Genomic DNA, 18,301 nt, shown 5'->3' with positions numbered 1-18,301 from the left:
ATGTTCTCAGTGTGGAAAATGCTCCAAGTGACGGTAACCCCACATTGGACATCAGAGACTCCTCTGCACAGCAGGGAAATTCTCCGAGTGCCCTGACTGGGGCTGGCCAGGGCGACCAACCCATTTCCTCATTTCCCACACACATCAGGGGTATTTGGCTCCCAAGGATTCAGCTGCCCGTCACTGGGGTGAGGATCCAGCAGAAGTCAAGCAGCAGCTGGTCAGTGACCCTCTGGCTCTGCCTGGTCTAAGCAAACCTCAGGCAGAGGAGGAGAAGTCTCAATCAGCCCCTCCTCCCTGCTGCAGCCCTGGCTGCTGAGCTGATGGGTCACAGAAGGGAAGGAAGAGAGAGAAACTTCTTCAGCTGCTCTCTCTGCCTGGCTAAAGTTCCCCCCTCTCCCTTCCCCTCCCAGCCAGGATCCCCCTGCCATGGAGATGAGAAGGACACTTGGGCCAGGACCCCCTTCACTCTAGACACTTGTTCCCACCTCCCATCTTCCACCAGCCCCTGGGCTGGGCTCCCCCACTTACCTGGAGCTGTTCCCTGCAGGGGGAATGCCCCTGGGGGCTGGTAACTCCTCCCCTCCCCAAATCCTCCAGGGTGCTGGGCTCCAGGGGATCAAACGTTAAGGGACCAGGCCAATGGGTTCTGGGGATTGAATGGTTGGGGCTGGTGGAGCTGGGTGCTGGGGATATCGAGTGTTTGGGGATCATGGGATAGAAGCGAGGGAGAGCACTGGGGTAGAGAGGTGCTGGCTCTCCTCACTCTCCCCTTCTGCCCCTTCCCCCTGCCCCCTCTGCATTCAGACAGCACCACTGAGAAGGGCTGATTCCCACAGGGCCCTTTGTGGGAGACCTGGAGATCCCACCTCTGCCTTCGAGGGTCTGTCTATGGTAGGAAATGTGGTCGGGATTAGCCAGCCCGTCTCTGTGACTCTCCACCAGATTTCCTATTGTAAACACTCCCTGAGCATCTTATGCGTAGGGCTAAGATTTTGTCATGGATATGTTTAGTAAAAGTCATGGACAAGTCACGGGATCAATGATCAGGGGGGCAGCTCTGAGCCACCGCGGGCTGCGTGGGGACTCCAAGGCTCCGAGCCAAACGGGGTGAAGTCACGGAGGTCTCTGGTAGTCACAGATTCCGTGACTTCCGTAACAAAATCGTAGCCTTACTTATGTGTTCTGACGCCCTCCCAACTATCGGAGTGATTGTTAGTCCCTAAATTCCCCCTTTGGGGCCAGATTGTCGCATTCTCAGATAGTCTCAGATTACTCCAGGCCATGCTAAAAAGCATTTACTGTTTGTACATTTTCTGTCTTATTATGGAGCAGAATTAACTAGATGCTAAATAAATGGGGGGCAGGGACAGTAAACCGTGGTGTTTTAGCTTCTGTGCTATTTGAGGGTGATGGGGTGAGTCCAAAGGATTCCCTCCTTCTCCCATCCCTCGACACTGTCCCAGCAATGGACAGTTTTATCTTCTCCTCAGTCTACCCCTCCGCCTCTCAAGGTGTCACTTACCATCATGTCCCTGGCTCTCCATACTGAGGAATCACAGTTTTGATGTCTGTGATCCTAAATCAGACTCTGGAGGGCTGGAGAAGGAAGTGTCACAGACCTGGGAATGGGTGGGGAAATCCCAATGAACCTCAAAGCAGAATTTGACATTTCAGATCTTATAGCCCTCTTTCCACCTACTGGTAGAGTTGCTTCCAGGCTTTTTCTAGGCTGAGTCCAGATCTTGGTCCAGGTTTTTTTTTGTCTTTCTTTTTCTTTTAATACAGTGCTGCTAAAACGTTTGCAACTAATACAACCAAATAATGAGGAGAGCAGTGAAGCTGGTTTTGCTACTAAAGAAAAAATGGGTACATTTATTTTCTGGATTTGAATCTTGAAGGATTCTCTGAGAACATGAAAGTGTCTTATAGCTCACCCTGGATTGTGGGTTTTTCCCTCTTCATGAAGGCCGTTTGGTCACATGCATTGATATCAGTTGAGTTTGACAGAATGTAACTCAGATTTATTGAGAACTTCATGAGACTAATGATAATTTGCCAGAATAGTATTTTTTTAGATTTTATTTTATTTTAATCTTTATCTAACCCTTTGTTATGAGGTTTTTTTGGTGGGGTTTGAACAATGATCATTATCTCACAGCACAAACGCTGATGGTGCAAACTAGATCCACACTCCAAGAGGAAGAGATTGAAACGGAAATGAAGTTACTGCCTGATCCCTGCAGTGATGTGAGATACCGTTGGGAGGGGAAGAAGGTTGGGGCAGGGGGAGTGGGGGAACAGAGCTGGGAAAATGCTGGGTTTGCTCCTCAGAGCCAGACAGCTGGGGCTGAGAACTGTGAACTCGCTGCATCAGAGCCAGAGAGCCACTAGACTTGGCCTGTGAGTGTCATGGGAAGCTGCCCCTGAACTCTGAAGGACCAAGAACAACACCCCAAACAAGGATTGGGGGAGGGGGCAGTGTTTCCATATTGCTGAGTTGCCGAGGTTAGGTGCAGGCAGGAAGGGAGCCGGGGATGTCAATAGACCTGGGCAGCCTTGAAGCCAGGTCGACCCCTATTGCTGAGACCAGAGGGAGATGAGGAACCTGACAGCCCAGCTGGTCTCCGCCTCCCCCTCACCGCAGTGTCCTGTGTTGGGATGACAGAGACTCTCTTTGCCCCACTCCACCCAACACTGATCCCTCTTGTGACTAACCCCTGCTCTCCATGTTCACCACTTGTGTAGGGTTCTGATATATTGTGCACAAAGTGTGCCTGGTGTGGGATCGCTGGAAAACTCATGATCTGCTGAATATTGTGCCGTTGAAATGCGTGTAACACCACTGCATGTAGGGTGAGATTTCACTGTACGTTTGTTACTAGGGTGACCATATTCCAGGTGCCCAAAAAGAGGACACCGCTGAGGGGTGGGAACTGGGGGGATGGGGAGCTGTGGGTTAGAGGGGTTGTGGTGGGGGTATTCATAAGGTGAGGGCAGTGTCAGTCACTGTCACAGTGGCAGGGTGCTTGAACAAGCCCACAACACCGTGACAGCTATCAGTCAGGGCCTATCTGCAGGCCGCCCTCCTCAGGGCTGGGGCCTGGGGGGGTGGGATCCGGCAGCAATTAATCAGCTGCAGGTGTGCAGGGGAATGGACCAATCAGCTGTGGGTGCAGGGGGGGAGCCCAGTTGGGTAGCTGACCAATCAGGGCTGTTTCTGAGCTACAGTGTGTCTGCTCTGCAAAACCCCCGGACATTGGCTGTTATGGGGAAATTGCTCGGTCAGAGAGAGCAGGCTAAATAAAGAGGCTCTGTCTGGTAAATCCCAGACATACGGTAACCCTATTTGTTACTGAAATACGTCATAGTTCTGGGGAACACCCACAGACTAGCTCCTCAGAGACGACAAAGGGGACTGGCCGTCGGTGTTAGAAAACTATTATCTGGCCATCCACCAATAGGAAGAAAGGGGTAAACAAAGACACGTACAATTTATCTGTAGGGCCATAGGCGCTGACTCCATGGAAAAATTGCTCTGCACCCACCGGCAGCCAAGCTCCCCTCACCCCACCTCGCCTCCGCCTCCTCCCCTGAGCGCGCCGCGTCCCCACTTCCCCTCCCAGCGCTTGCCGCTGCAAAACAGCTGTTTCATGGCATAACAAGCTCCGGGAGGGAGGGGAGAGGAGGCAGGGCCGGGGTGGGGATTTGGGGAAGGGGTTGGAATGGGGGAGGGGGTGGGGCAGGGGCAGAGTGGGGTCAAGCACCCACCAGCGCCAGCAGAAGTTGGCATCTATGTGTAGGATGCTTTAGAGCTCACATATGCCATGGAGTTGCCTGATTCCCTGACCCAGCAAAGACCTTGCCAGTATAAAGGGTCAGAGTATAAGAAGGGGGGCAAGGCCTCTGGCCATCTCCCCTCCCCCATCTCTACTGAGGGCAGCAAGATCCCTTGAAAGGCAATAGGAGCATCATTGAGCTGGGGGAGTGGTCCGAGCTGGAAGGCTTTCCAATGAGCATGGACTGCTGAAAGCTTTTGGGTGAGAGAAATCCTTTTGCTTGTAAGGGTATGTCTACACTCCAAACCTAAACTGACCTATATTAGGTTGACTTACAGACACCACAGTAATGACTGCTGTAGCCAATGTTCACACTATCCTGCTTGGGTCGCTGGGGTGCGTCCTCACAAGGACCGCTTCCACCGACCTAAGAGGGGCAGTGTGGGGAGCTGAGAGCCTGGTCTCTTCTGGATGCCCCACAAGCTCTGGGTGGGCTTTTCCCCCTAAAGAGTGGAGGAAGCCACCTGGGGCTTCTCCCCCTCCCCGCACCATTCCCCTCCCAGATTGACACCAGACCATTGATAACTACTCTGAGTGCAGTCTTCAGTTGTGCACCCACCTTACAGTAATTTATATAGACCAACAAATTCCTCCCTGCTGGTCAGAACTGAGTCTAACCCAGCTGTCCCATGGTTAGTTCCCCCACCATCAGAAAGCAGAAGTTGTCCCCGACGCATTCCCAGCACTTATTGCATATTGGGTGCTGTTAGGGTGGCCAGTCAAAAAGGGGACCTGACACTTGTCTGGTCAAATCTACTGACCGGACATCCAAAGTCTAGTTACTGCGGGCGGGGAGGCACCAGGTCATCACCCTCATCAGCCCCTATTCAGCCGGGCAGCTGCATCTCCCAGCCCTGACTCCACAGGCAGTCCCTCCTAACCTGGACAGGGAGGGAGGAAGAGGAATGGATGGGGGAGGAGCCCCGGGGGACGAGGCAGGACCTTGGGGAGACTAGGTAGGGTAGGGGTGGGACCTTGGGGAGAAGAAGCAGGGCAGGAGAGGTTCTGGCACCCTCCTGTAGTATCTGGTTTTAAAATATTACCTGGTTGGCAACCCACGTTGCTGGCTGAGAGGCTGTGAAAAATATTAACCAACATATAAATATAACTTTTAACAGCAGCAGAGTTACTAGCTAACAATAAATAAATTACAATTATTTTGATGTGTATCTGAGTAAGGGGAATGTTGGCCCCTCACTGAAACTTAGTTGGGGGGGCTTTGGTTGGCCCTCTCCCAAAAGAAAGAGGAAGGGCCAGTGAGAAATAAATACCTTGAGATTAGTCCCAAGGGCCAATGGGGAGAGACTAACACTCTTGGTCAGTCTCTTTAGCAGGACAGGCCGGCCAATGAGGGAGTCAGGAGCCTGTCCTCTGTGTGAGCTGGAGCTGCTTGCCAGAGAAGGGCAGAGCTAAGGGGAGAGTAGCAGCCTGAGCTGTGCCGGGAGCAGAGCAGCACCAGCTAGAAGCAGAGAGGAGCAGCCCAGGGAGCTGAGCTGGAGGCAGAAGGAAGCTGGAGCCGTCCAGAGCCAGGTGCCATGAGCAGATGGGGAGAGTGAGGGAGACCCCAGGCAGAGGGATCAACACAGAGAGACGCCCCCAGCCAAAGGGCCTTGAAGGCCAGACTGGAAGGGGGATTGTAACCCCGACAGGAGGGGCCTGACGCTGGGAAGAAAGGTCCTGCCACCTAGAGCCTGAAGGCACGTGTCCACTGTCAGAGCAAATGTTGGACCCACCGCATCTCTGCAGCACAGACAGGGCCTGAGGAGGAGGCCTGGGACGTAGGAGGAACAGACTGTGAACTGCCCTGGCATTCCAGAGATGCTGGTTGTGGTTCCCCCGTGCTCAGAGCCAGGTGACGTGTTTTCCTTTCGCTTTTCCCATTTTTTCCCCTTAATTTTTTTATTACTTGCTGTTTAATAAATTGCATTTGTTCTGAACTCTATACAATGCTGAGTGGAGACGTCAGGGAAGTGTCCGGAGTGAAGAGAGAACCCTGGACTGGGGATACAACACCCTAGCCCAGGGGTTCTCAAACTGCAGGTCTGGACTCCTCAGGGGATCTCGAGGTTATTACATGAGGGGTCGCAAGCTGTTAGCCTCCACCCCAACCTGTGCTTTGCCTCCAGCATTTACAGTGGTGTTAAGTATATAAAAAGTATTTTTAATATATAAGGGGGGTTGCACTCAGAGGCTTGCTGTGTGAAAGGGGCCACCAGTCCAAAAGTCTGAGAACCCCTGCCCTAGCCTCTGTCCTGAGTGATGGCAACAAGATTGGGGATGCAGCCCCCTCAGAAACCTTGGGTCCAGCATCATCAGGATTACAGAGACTAGAGTGGAAGGGGAGCCCTGGAGGTCAGACAGGCTCTGAGTGAAGGGAGTGGGAGCGAGGACTCAGATCCTTCTGCTATTTAATTCCACTGGGGTGGTGTATAAGCCAGGAAAGTGCAGGGAGGCTGCAAGCGAGACTGAATGCTGACTGAGACGTTTCTATGCAGGATGCCCCCTTAATGCTGGGAGAAGCTGCCGGAGTCCAGGAGTGGTGGGGTTCACAGGGCGCATGGGGACTTCAGGCTAAGTCCTGGTGCGTTTATCACTAGGACCCAGGAGCAGCTGTGGGGAGCGATCGCGGGGCTCAGGCCCGGCCTCAGGAAGTGACTCGCAGCCGCTGCGGGGACTCTGGCTCCCGGCGAGATCCCCGCGCCCCGGCGGCTGGTGCTGGGAGCCCGGAGCCCGGGCTGCAGCCGGGAGAGGGGAACCTCCAGCCGGGCCCTGCCCGCTGCTCCCCGGGAGCCTCTCCCAGGGCAGAGCCCCCAGCCCGGCCAGGGCCCCTTCCCGGCCCGGCCCCTGCCCCGGGGGGCCCCGCTCGGGGGGAAGGTAAGAGAGACCCGCCCCCCCGCCACCCCCGGGCTGCAGGGGGCGGGTTTGGCCCCAGGCTGCTCCCCGCGGAGCTGGCTGCGATTCCCTGCCCGGGGCCCGGGAAAGCTGCCGCCAGCTCCCGGTGTGTGCGGGGCGCAGGGGGCAGAGGGGGGTGAGAGCCGGGGCACAGGCCGTGCGGAGCGGGAAACCCGGGAATAGGGTGGGGCAGAGGGGATAAAAATTCCCCCAGATGGGCTGAGCCAGCTGCAGTGGTTGGAAAAAAATAAGTGGGGGAAGAGGCGTTTTCCTGCCCCGCTTCCCTAGGATTTTAGCTCCCATTTCCCAGGGCCGTGTCCTTAAAGGCCCAGTGCATCGCAGAGCCTGGACAGGGCCGCTCTCCCCCCGGTATAAGATGTTACTGAGCTGCTAAAAGAGACTTGATCCAGTGAAATATTTACAGACACCGCCCCAGATCTCCCTGTCACACCTGCTTCAAGTGTTTAAAAAAATCCAGGTCTCAGTTCCTGTGTCTGTGTAAAGCTCCTAGCCCCTGTCCCTGTTCCCCTGAGTTTCATTCCTTTGGAATCCAGTCTGGGCAGTTTCACTCCTTTACATTAGTTCCTTCTGAAAATATTCTTTGTATTACTCTGAGCTCTTCATCCTACACTTCATTAGCATTGTGCAGAGGGACATCATTCGGCCATGGAATTCATATTTTTAATGGCAAATCATCACGGAAAATATGAATAGTTGCAAGTAGCTTCAGCACTCACATCTCACAGTGACACCGTAACTGTTCCTGTTTCTATGTCAATGTTGTAATGTGAGGGCAGTGCTGACTGATTTAATAGGCTGGTCTCAAAACTCATCACATGAGTGAAGTGAGCTTAATATGTGTTTGTTACACCTGCCAGACTGTGCCTCACACCTTTGTGAACATGGCAGTCACAGACACACTGATATGACCATCCCCACGTACGACAGGGGTAACAGACAATGCTGTGAAAAGAACGAGGAGTATTTGTGGCACGTTAGAGATTAACACATTTATTTGGGCATAAGCTTTCGTGGGCTAAACCCACTTCATCAGATGCATGCAGTGGAAAATACGGTAGGAAGATATATATATATATACAGAGAACATGATAAAATGGGGATTGCTATACCAGCTCTAACAAGACTAATCAATTAATGTGGGCTATCAGCAGGAGAAATTAAAAGTTTGTAGTGATAATCAGGATGGCCCTTTTCAAACAGTTGACAAGAAGGTGTGAGTAACAGTAGGGGGGAAAATTAGCATGGGGAAATAGTTTTTAAGTTCGTGAAATGACCCATCCACTCCCAGTCTTTATTCAAGCCTAATTTAATGGTGGCCAGTTTGCAAATTAATTCCAGTTCTGCAATTTCTCACTGGAGTCTGTTTTTGAAGATTTTTTGTTGAAGAGTTGCAACTTTTAGGTCTGAAATTGAGTTACCAGGGAGGTTGAAGTGTTCTCCAACTGTTTTTTGAATGTTATAATTCTTGATGTCTGATTTGTGTCCATTTATTCTTTTGCACAGAGACTGTCCAGTTTGGCCAATGTACATGGCAGAGGGGCATTGCTGGCACATGATGGCATATGTCACATTGGTAGATGTGCAGAGGAACGAGCCTCTGATGATATGGCTGATGTGTTCAGGTCCTATGATGGTATCCCTTGAATAGATATGTGGACAGAGTTGGCAATGGGCTTTGTTGCAAGGATAGGTTCCTGGGTTTGTGTCTTTGTTGTGTGGATGCTGGTGAGTATTTGCTTCAAGTTGGGGGCTGTCTGTAAGCAAGGACTGTCCTGTCTCCCAAGATCTGTGAGAGTGAGGGATCGTCCTTCAGGATAGGTTGTAGATCCTTGATGATGCGTTGGAGGGGTTTTAGTTGGGGGCTGAAGGTGACGGCTAGTGGCGTTCTGTTACTTTCTTTGTTGGGCCTGTCCTGTAGTAGGTGACTTCTGGGTACTCTTTGGGCTTTGTCAATCTGTTTCTTCACTTCAGCAGGTGGGTATTGTAGTTTTAAGAACGCTTGAGAGAGATCTTGTAGGTGTTTGTCTCTGTCTGAGGGGTTGGAGCAAATGCGCTTGTATCTTAGAGCTTGGCTGTAGACAATGGATCGTGTGGTGTGGTCTGGGTGAAAGCTGGAGGCATGTAGGTAGGAATAGCGGTCAGTAGGTTTCCGGTATAGGGTGGTGTTTATGTGACCATCGCTTATTAGTACTGTAATGTCCAGGAAGTGGATCTCTTGTGTGGACTGGTCCAGGCTGAGGTTGATAGTGGGATGGAAATTGTTGAAATCATGGTGGAATTTCTCAAGGGCTTCTTTTCCACGGGTCCGGATGATGAAGATGTCATCAATGTAGCGCAAGTAGAGTAGGGGCATTAGGGGATGAGAGCTGAGGAAGCGTTGTTCTAAGTCAGCCATAAAAATGTTGGCATACTGTGGGGCCATGTGGGTACCCATAGCAGTGCCGCTGACTTGAAAGTATACATTGTCCCCAAATGTGAAATAGTTGTGGGTGAGGATGAAGTCACAAAGTTCAGCCACCAGGTTTGCCGTGACATTGTCGGGGATACTGTTCCTGATGGCTTGTAGTCCATCTTTGTGTGGAATGTTGGTGTAGAGGGCTTCTACATCCATCGTGGCCAGGATGGTGTTTTCTGGAAGATCACCAATACGTTGTAGTTTCCTCAGGAAGTCAGTGGTGTCTGGAAGATAGCTGGGAGTGCTGGTAGCGTAGGGCCTGAGGAGAGAGTCCACATAGCCAGACAATCCTGCTGTCAGGGTGCCAATGCCTGAGATGATGGGGCGTCCAGGAATTCCAGGTTTATGGATCTTGTGTAGCAGACAGAAGACCCCTGGTCGGGGCTCTAGGGGTGTGTCTGTGCAGACTTGTTCCTGTGCTTTTACAGAGAGTTTCTTGGGCAGATAGTGTAGTTTCTTTTGGTAACCCTCCTGCTGATAATAGCCCACCTTAATTGATTAGTCTCATTAGAGTTGGTATGGCAACCCCCATTTTTTCATGTTCTCTGAATTCCTACTGTATTTTCCACTGTATGCATCTGATGAAGTGGGTTTAGCCCATGAAAGTTTATGCCCAAATAAATGTATTTGTCTCTAACGTGCCACAAGAACTCCTCGTTCTTTTTGCTGATAAAGACTAACACGGCTACCACTCTGAAACCTGAGACTAAGTTACATTTCCCTGGCAGTGCCTAATTACAAGGCAAATATTCACAGGCAACCCCCTCCCTTCCTGCGCACACACACACTGCTCCAAGCTTACATTGGATTTATTAAAAAAAGAGAAACTCATGATCTTTGGGGCTCTGATTCCTGAGTATTAAGGGGTTGCCCTGGGTCTTGCTCTGATTTCCATGCAGGATTCAGATCTTAGCCACACCGGTGTCACTCCTGGCTCTGGCATGGTGGGGAGTGTGGATGGGCCAGTGGGATCAGCCTTTGCCTTCCTGTCTCTGGGGGCTGCCGGGGGAGTCCAGGGCAGCTCATTCTTCAGGTGTTGCCCCCAGAGGGCTCAAACTATTGCTAAGGGGGAGGGGTTTACACTGCAATGGGGGTAAATCCCCCAAAGTGGCCCCTTTGATTCTGCTCTTTTTCTAGTATTTGGCTCAGAGATGCTGTTACTGGGAGGGTCTGAAGAGCCTGGGGGGGAATCGGGGTGTGACATGGACTCCAGCCCCTTCTGTAACCTCCCCCATTGCCCCTCTCGCCCCAACAGGCTGAGGAATCACATCCACATTTTGCTCCAGGTCGGCCCCTCTTCCAGGAGACAGGGAAGGGACATGGCTGTGATGGAGCCAGCTCAGGTAGGGGATTTTCAGGGAGCTGCTGGGCGGGGGGAGGGAGAGGCAGGGAGGAGACAGGGTGTGAGAAACCTGCTGATTTTCTGAGTAGGCCCATTGGCTGCTGTGAGACACAAAGGGAATCTGTTGGGATTCCTGTCCCTGTCCCCGGCTCAGAGCTCTGCTTCCCGTCTCAGCCTGTGGATGGCAGGTGTGTGGGAAATGAGAAGACCCTGCCCTGCTCCGTGTGCCGGGGGGACCTTCTACCCAACCCCTGAAGCCTCCTGGCTGCTCTGACGGGTCGGGGTCTGATTTTGCTACTCTGGCCCTCCCAGAGCTTCGAGTTTTTTTTCCTTTCCCGTGACTAGTGGGATTGTATCTGGGGCAGCAGGTGCTGAGTGCGGGACTCTTGGTGTTTCAGATGCCGGTGACCTTCGAGGAGGTGGCTATTTATTTCACCCAGGGGCAGGGGGCTCTGCTGGACCCCGCTCAGAGAGCCCTCTACAGGGACGTCATGCAGGAGAACTACGAGACGGTGACCTCGCTGGGTAAGAGATTCCCCTCCCCTCGGTTATTAGAAGCTGTGGGTCTGAGTGTTGGACTCTGATCAGGTTCTTCCCTGGTCACTTAGATCAGAGGCAAACAGGTTCCATAATGCACAGCTGCCGTGAGAGAGACTTGGATCTCCGTACCCTCTCCAATGGGATACAGCTGTCAAAAGCTAATGGACATGCGAGCTCATCCCCCTCCCTCCAGGTTTCAAAGGGACAGAATTCATTCATTGTCGTGTCTGTATTGATTCCCAGTCAGACACAGAATCCCTGTTCACCTCCCTTCTTGGAAATAGCTCCAGCCATGGGGAGGGCTCTGGGCTCTGCAGGTTTAGAAATAGGCAGAGGTTTAATGCCAGAGCTGGGTGTGCGTCAGCCAGTCCCCCAGAGAGCACAGATCCTGGGAACTCCTAATGAGGGTGTAAAAATTCCTGTTGCCTCCCCAGATACCTGCCTCCCCCAGGGCAGCTCAGTGACCATGTTCCTTCCTCTTAGGTTCCATATTCCCACCCGCACAGCACAGGGACAGGTTAATTTCACACAGCGCCCTTTGTGACAGACACTCCCCTAATGCTCCATGAACCCTGTGCGAAGAGTTCAGTCACAGAGACCCTCTTGGGACTGTTAGTTCCAGCAGACATCTTGGGTGATAAGCAGGGGTCTCCTCACCACAACCGAAAGCTTCCTTGTTTAGATTTGGCAAAAGGCGGGAGTCCTTTGTTCCAGCTTGACTCCCTTCCCCGTTCTTTATGGAAAAGTCCACGGTTTAAAAGGTGACATGGTCACTGTGACAGGGTTGGGACTCACCACCTCAGCGCCTCCTGCTGTTCACTCTGGGAATTAGCTCAGTTCATGCGGAGCGCCCTCTGCTGGTGGTGTCCCGTCCGTCTCTCTCCCAAGATTGGTGTTTCAACCCGCTTTGCTCCCAGCTTGCCGGGTCCTCTTCAAGACACTGCCCTCTGGCAGTGCCCACTGCTCCACTCTCACCCCCTTTCAGGGGTTTGATGTTATCAGCAGTCCTTCTCTTCGCCCCAGCCACAATGGCCAACTCCACTCCAAAGTCTAACTTCGTTTGGCAGGGGTCTGGTGCAGTCCGTGATGGCCACTCCAAACGGCCAGGTGGAAGTGCAAGGGGGGGACCCAGGCACACCCTCTACTCTGGGTCCCGACCCAGGGACCCTTTGGCAACAGCCTTCCTACCTGCCCTCCTTCTCTCCCTTTGCCCATCTCTCTCCCTGGGCTGTTTCCCCTTCGGCCCCTTTGCACTGGCTAGGCCCTTTTTCTCAGGGCCCGGCAGGTACCGGGCAGGAGTTCCCTTCTGCCCGCCCCCCGCCCGCCCGCCAATCTCCTCATGCAGGAGATAGACCTTCACCCTCTGAAGACCTGAAAGAGATTGCCTGCTCCTATCCTGAGCAGCCTTTAAAAAGGCTTAGCCTAGCCCTGATTGGCTGGCTGTAATACTGGCCCTGATTGGCTCTCTAACAGGCCCTCCGTGGTTGGCTGCCGCCTTGCACAGCCGCTCTGGCCTGTTGTAGCTCAATCTGGCCTGGTGGTGGGGCACCACCCCACCACAGTCACATGCCTCTGTAAGACACTAGTCTCCTTTTTTCATGGGCTGATCCTCACCTACACAGGAAGATTTAAAGGTAAACAAAACCATTCTCAGCCCATTGTTCTGGATAAATGGAGCAAACAAGATCCTAAAGTATCATTAATGACCCTCACTTAGAATAATCACAACAGGACCTTAGATTTGTACTTCATATTCCTAACTTTAAATATAAGAGTGATACATACATACAAATAGGAAAACTATATTCGGTAGATTACAGCGTAGATTACAGCTTTTCCAATGATGCCTTACGTGGGACCTTTTACATAAAGCATGTTCCAGTTATCTCATATTCATATTGATAAGCATATTTGCAGAAAGCATATGGAACACCCCGTAACACCCTGATCTGGTCTGATTTAACCCTTGCGCAGGATTTCCCATTCCCAAACCTGAGCTGATTGCCCAGCTGGAACGAGGGGAAGAGCCGTGGGTGCCCGATCTCCGGGCCTGCAAGGAAAGAGATATCCCAAGAGGCGCCCACACAGGTGAGGACTGACACAGAAATCATCTGGGGAATGAAGGAAAAAGTTGAGAATCCCGAAAATATAGTGTAAATAAGGGCCCTCAGTTCTTCCTCCTCTCACCCAGGGCAGGGTTGTAGTCAGCAGATATCGCTCATGCCATTCCACCCAGCCTCTTAGCTGCAGTAGTTTCCTTCCCTGTGAGTGTTTGGGTGAGAAGTGGAGGCAGAATCCAATTGCTCAGTCTTTGTGTTGGGTTTTTCCTTGGTGCTATTCCTCTTTCTCCCCAGCACAATGACTCCTGTCTGGATTGTCTCTGTCTCCCATCAGGTGCTGAGCGAGTGAGTGAGAATGAAGAGGAGAATCATGGTGCAGAAGTTCCTGGTAAAATGGAACCAAAGGAGACCTTTCTGGGAAGTGCTGCATGGAATTTTTCCCAGTGCTTGGAACAGGCAGATGCCTGGGGAAATTGTCACAGGTCAGAGAGGCTGCTGGAAAACCACCCAGGGAAGAAAGTGGATGAATCTATTAACTGTGGAAGAGGTAACGAGGATCCCAGAGTGCAGCAGACAAATCCCAAGGAAGAGACACCCTGGGACTGCCTGCAGTATGGGAAAAGATTCATTCTGAGCTCACAGCTTGTAACACATCAAACAATCCATACTGCAGAGAAACCCTCTCAATGCTTGGACCGTGTGGAAAGCTTCGATAACCCCTTAGACCTTAATAACCATGGGAGACGCCACACAGAAGAGAAACCCTCTCAATGTCTCGAGTGCAGGAAATGGTTTTTTTGGAAGTCAGAACTAATTACACATCACACAAGCCAAACAGGAGATAGAACTCATAAGTGCGTGGACTGTGGGAAAAGTTTCAGACGGAGGTCAGCCCTTTTTAAACACCAGGCATTGCACACAGGAGAGAGACCCCATAAGTGTTTAGTCTGTGGGAAAAGTTTCATATGGAGGTCAGACCTTGTTAGACACCAGGCATTGCACACAGGAGAGAGACCCCATAAGTGTTTAGTCTGTGGGAAAAGTTTCATACGGAAGTCAGACCTTAGTAAACATCAGAGAATCCACACAGGTGAGAGACCTCACAAGTGTATGGACTGTGGGAAAAGTTTCATACAGAGATCAGACCTTGATAAACATCAGAGAATCCACACAGGTGAGAGACCTCACAAGTGTATGGACTGTGGAAAAAGTTTCATACAGAGGTCAGCCCTTGTTAAACATCAGAGAATTCACACGGGAGGGAGACCCCATAAGTGCTTGGATTGTGGGAAAACATTCAGAATTACATCAGCCCTTGTTTTACATCAGAGAATCCACACAGGAGAAAGCCCCCATAAGTGCTTAGACTGTGGAAAAAGTTTCATATGGAGGTCAGACCTTGTTAAACATCAGAGAATCCACACTGGAGAGAGACCTCACAAATGCATGGACTGTGGAAAAAGTTTCACACAGAGGTCAGACCTTGCTAAACATCAGCGAATCCACACAGGAGAGAGACCTCACAAGTGTATGGACTGTGGAAAAAGTTTCATACAGAGGTCAGGCCTTGTAAAACATCAGAAAATCCACACAGAAGAGAGACCCCATAAGTGTTTGGACTGTGGAGAAAGTTTCAGAATCACATCATCCCTTGTTTTACATCAGAGAATCCACACAGGAGAAAGCCCCCATAACTGCTTAGACTGTGGAAAAAGTTTCAGACGGAGGTCAGAGCTTGTTAAACATCAGGTAATCCACACAGGAGAGAGACCCTACAAGTGCTTAGACTGTGGGAAAAATTTCGTACGGAGGTCAGACCTTATTAAACATCAGGCAATCCACACAGGAGAGAGACCCTACAAGTGCTTAGACTGTGGGAAAAATTTCATACGGAGGTCAGACCTAATTAAACATCAGGCAATCCACACAGGAGAGAAGCCTCACAAGTGTTTGGAATGTGGAAAATGTTTCACACACAGATCACATCTTCTAGCACATCATAGGATCCACACAGGAGAGAGACCCCATAAGTGCTTGGACTGTGGGAAAAGTTTCACAAACAAATCAGCCCTTGTTTCACATCAGAGAATCCACACTGGAGAGAGACCCCATAAGTGCTTGGTCTGTGGGAAAAGTTACACACAGAGATCACACCTCACTAAACATGAGAGAATCCACACAGGATCTAAACTTCTGTAACACATGGCCAGAAAGGGTTAAGCTACTTGCAGGCTAATTGACCCAGATTCAACCTTTAGACACATGTTAGAAATGTGTGTAAATAATAATTAGAGCCATCCACATTAGATACAGTAGAGCTTTGAAATGTAAACTTTTATGGTTAAAGAACTGGAAGAAGATAGTAATTGTACTAGTCTATGCTTACTTACATTTTGTTAGAAGGTTAACAGTGTAACCAAAGGGCTCCTGTCTAGGGCTGGTTTTTGTTCAATCTGAGATGGACAGGAAATATTAACAAATAGAGAACACTTGGGTGTAATAATGTAATTGTCTACATGTCTCTGTAAAGTTTGTGGAAAACTGTCTGTTAACTGCTTTATGGATATTTACCTTATTTTAATCCATGTAATTAATTACCTTATGTTTAGGAAATAGAAGGTTACTTGAAAAGCCTATTGTTCACCTGATGAAGGGATTCTGAAACAGTCTCTCTTAATTCTAATGCACCATCTCTACAGTGAAACTGACCTAAGGACGCTATTCATCTCTGCATGATCTTTACCCAGGCACTCTGTCTTTTCTTGTTGTAAGAAATCTTAGTTTAGTTACACACTGACAGCCAGTTCCTGTTATTTCGGTCAGAACTGAAGAAATCATTAAGTTGCTGGGTGATGTGTCTGATCCTTCGGGATAACTTAGGCTTGAATAGAGACTGGGAGTGGTTAAGTCATTATGCAAGGTAACCTATTTCCCCGTGTTCCCCCCCACACACACACACACATTCCACAGACGTTCTTGTTAAACCCTGGATTTGTGCTGGAAATGGCCCACCTTGATTATCATATACATTGTAAGGAGAGTGATCATTTTAGATAGCTATTACCAGCAGGAGAGTGGGGTGGGGGGAGAAATATCACTTTTATATCACTTTTGAAGTGATAAACATCCATTTTTTCATGGTCTGTGTGTATAAAACATCCTCACTGCATTTTCCACTTTATGCATCCGACAAAGTGAGCTGTAGCTCATGAAAGCTCATGCTCAAATAAATTGGTTAGTCTCTAAGGTGCCACAAGTCCTCCTGTTCTGATTGGTAGAACTTTTATATGATGAAGAAGATTTTCAGTCTTCCCCATCACGTTTAGCTGGGCTGTCTGGGAGCGAGCCCAAGGCTGGGTTGATTTAAGGGAGCTGTGCTTTGGCCTCTGTGTAGCCAGTAAGGTATTGTAGAAGCTGCTTTGTTGGTGGCTTGGTGAATCTAAGTATTGGAATAGCCACCAGTTTTGAGGATTGTCAGCCCGTTCTTTGCAGTTTGCCCTAATTGAGTAATCTCTGTGTAGTCCTGAGTAATCACCGCAGGACCCTGGTCACAAGTTCAGAAATGCCTTGCCTGTGGGTAAAGTTTCATTCAGCTACCGCACCTCATTAAACATCAGAGAATCCACAAAGGTGTGAGAGACCCTCGGAATAGGGGCGCTGGGTGCTGGGGCTATCGAGTGTTTGGGGATCATGGGATAAGAGGCGAGGGAGAGCACCGGGGTAGAGAGGTGCTGCCTTTCCTCACTCTCCCCCTCTGCCCCTTCTCCCTGCCCCCTCAGCATTCAGACAGCACCACTGAGAGGGGCTTGTTCAGAGCTGGAAGGCCGTATATCTACTTGTGAGATTGGGGGGGGGGGGGGTTAAATGACGACAGACACAAATAAGGGGGACCTGGTGAAATAGATTTGAGACCCACTGGTCTACGCTATTTTGGTCCCCACTGTTACAAAAGGATGATAAATCTTGTACAAAGTACAAGCCCTGTGAGGTGTCCTATGGAAAGTGATGGTCTCCTGCATATTTTTATCCTGTTAAATCAACATTGTGTTTGGAGGTGTGAGATTTTGTTATGGGTTTGTTACTGAACCATGCTGGAAATCTGGAAAATGCCCACAGACTAGTCCTCAGAGCCAGGTGCTAAGTGGCCATTAATTGCTTAGCCGGCCATTCAGCAGCAGGAGTGGGGGGTTGGGAACTAGAAATCTATAATTCACTCGAAGGACGGCTGAAAGCTCACATATGCCACAGCACAGACTGATGGTCACTATGAGAGTTTGCTCTATGTTTGCAACGCTGGAAAACACCCACAGACTAGCTTCCCAGAGACAATGGTACCGACAAACCAGCTAGGTGCTAAGTGGCCATTTATTGCTTAGCTGGCCATTCACCAGCTGTGGAGCTGTGAACAAGAGAACTGTGAACTGCCTGCAACAGCGTGTGGGGTGAGAAAAGCTGTTTCCTTCCAGTCTTCTTTAGGGTGGTAAAGTTTGGGATTTAAAATGTGTGTTTACCTTTTATTTTTTGTTGTAACCAATTCAGACCTTTTACGCCTTTCTCACTTGTGATCCCTTAAAACCTACCTGGCTCTAGTTAATAGACTTGTTTTTATCCTAACTGGTGTGTTTTCATTTAAGTGTTGGGGGGATTTCACTTGAGATAACCAGGGTGTTTCCTAATCACCATCCTTTGTTGGGATGAGGAACTAATGAGCTTGTACCCCATAATTGATACCAGTCAGCCCTGTGTTCTTTGGGAACCAGGGCCCAGTATCCAGCCTGCCTGACTCATGAAAGGACACCCCCCACCACCACCAGCCTCTGCTTCAACCAGAACGGATCAGAGACAAGACTTGCAGAGGGCAGTGAAGGGTGGGGGGATACACACCTAGACCCCTCCTGACAAGATTAAGGCAACTTCCCTAGCCTCATCTGCATGAAAGATGGGACAGGGAGGCATCTTCATTAGCATACAGAATGGAGACCAGAGATTCCAATGCAAGAACCGCACTGAACTCTGGGACCAGAGGAGCAAGGAAGCACTGCATCATGCGGGATCTCTGCTCCATATGTTAATGATCCTACACCTGCACACACCCAGCTCCGCAGTTATTGGACCAATTCTAGTAATAAATCCTTCATTGATATCCAGAATA

At 50.3% G+C, this 18,301-nt stretch overlaps 1 protein-coding gene across 1 annotated transcript; it reads left to right on the top strand.

The window, feature by feature from the left end:
- The first annotated feature begins 6,469 nt into the window (after positions 1 to 6,469).
- LOC142069289 (uncharacterized) lies at positions 6,470 to 16,405 on the top strand. The gene is made up of 5 exons (XM_075119904.1): positions 6,470 to 6,713; positions 10,463 to 10,550; positions 10,948 to 11,074; positions 13,064 to 13,177; positions 13,484 to 16,405. The coding sequence occupies exons 2-5, from the start codon at positions 10,527 to 10,529 to the stop codon at positions 15,346 to 15,348; spliced, it is 2,130 nt and encodes a 709-aa protein (XP_074976005.1). The 5' UTR covers positions 6,470 to 6,713; positions 10,463 to 10,526; the 3' UTR covers positions 15,349 to 16,405.
- Positions 16,406 to 18,301: the final 1,896 nt, after the last annotated feature.

This window comes from Caretta caretta, chromosome 14 (assembly GCF_965140235.1).
Source record: "Caretta caretta isolate rCarCar2 chromosome 14, rCarCar1.hap1, whole genome shotgun sequence".
NCBI lineage: Eukaryota > Metazoa > Chordata > Testudines > Cheloniidae > Caretta > Caretta caretta.
This window is presented reverse-complemented; position numbering and strand designations above follow the sequence as displayed.

Coding starts and splice junctions, on each gene's coding strand:
- LOC142069289 (XM_075119904.1), top strand. CDS start 10,527: ATGGCTGTGATGGAGCCAGCTCAG. Junction 11,075..13,063: donor CGAGACGGTGACCTCGCTGG/GTAAGAGATTCC, acceptor ACCCTTGCGCAG/GATTTCCCATTCCCAAACCT. Junction 13,178..13,483: donor CCCAAGAGGCGCCCACACAG/GTGAGGACTGAC, acceptor GTCTCCCATCAG/GTGCTGAGCGAGTGAGTGAG.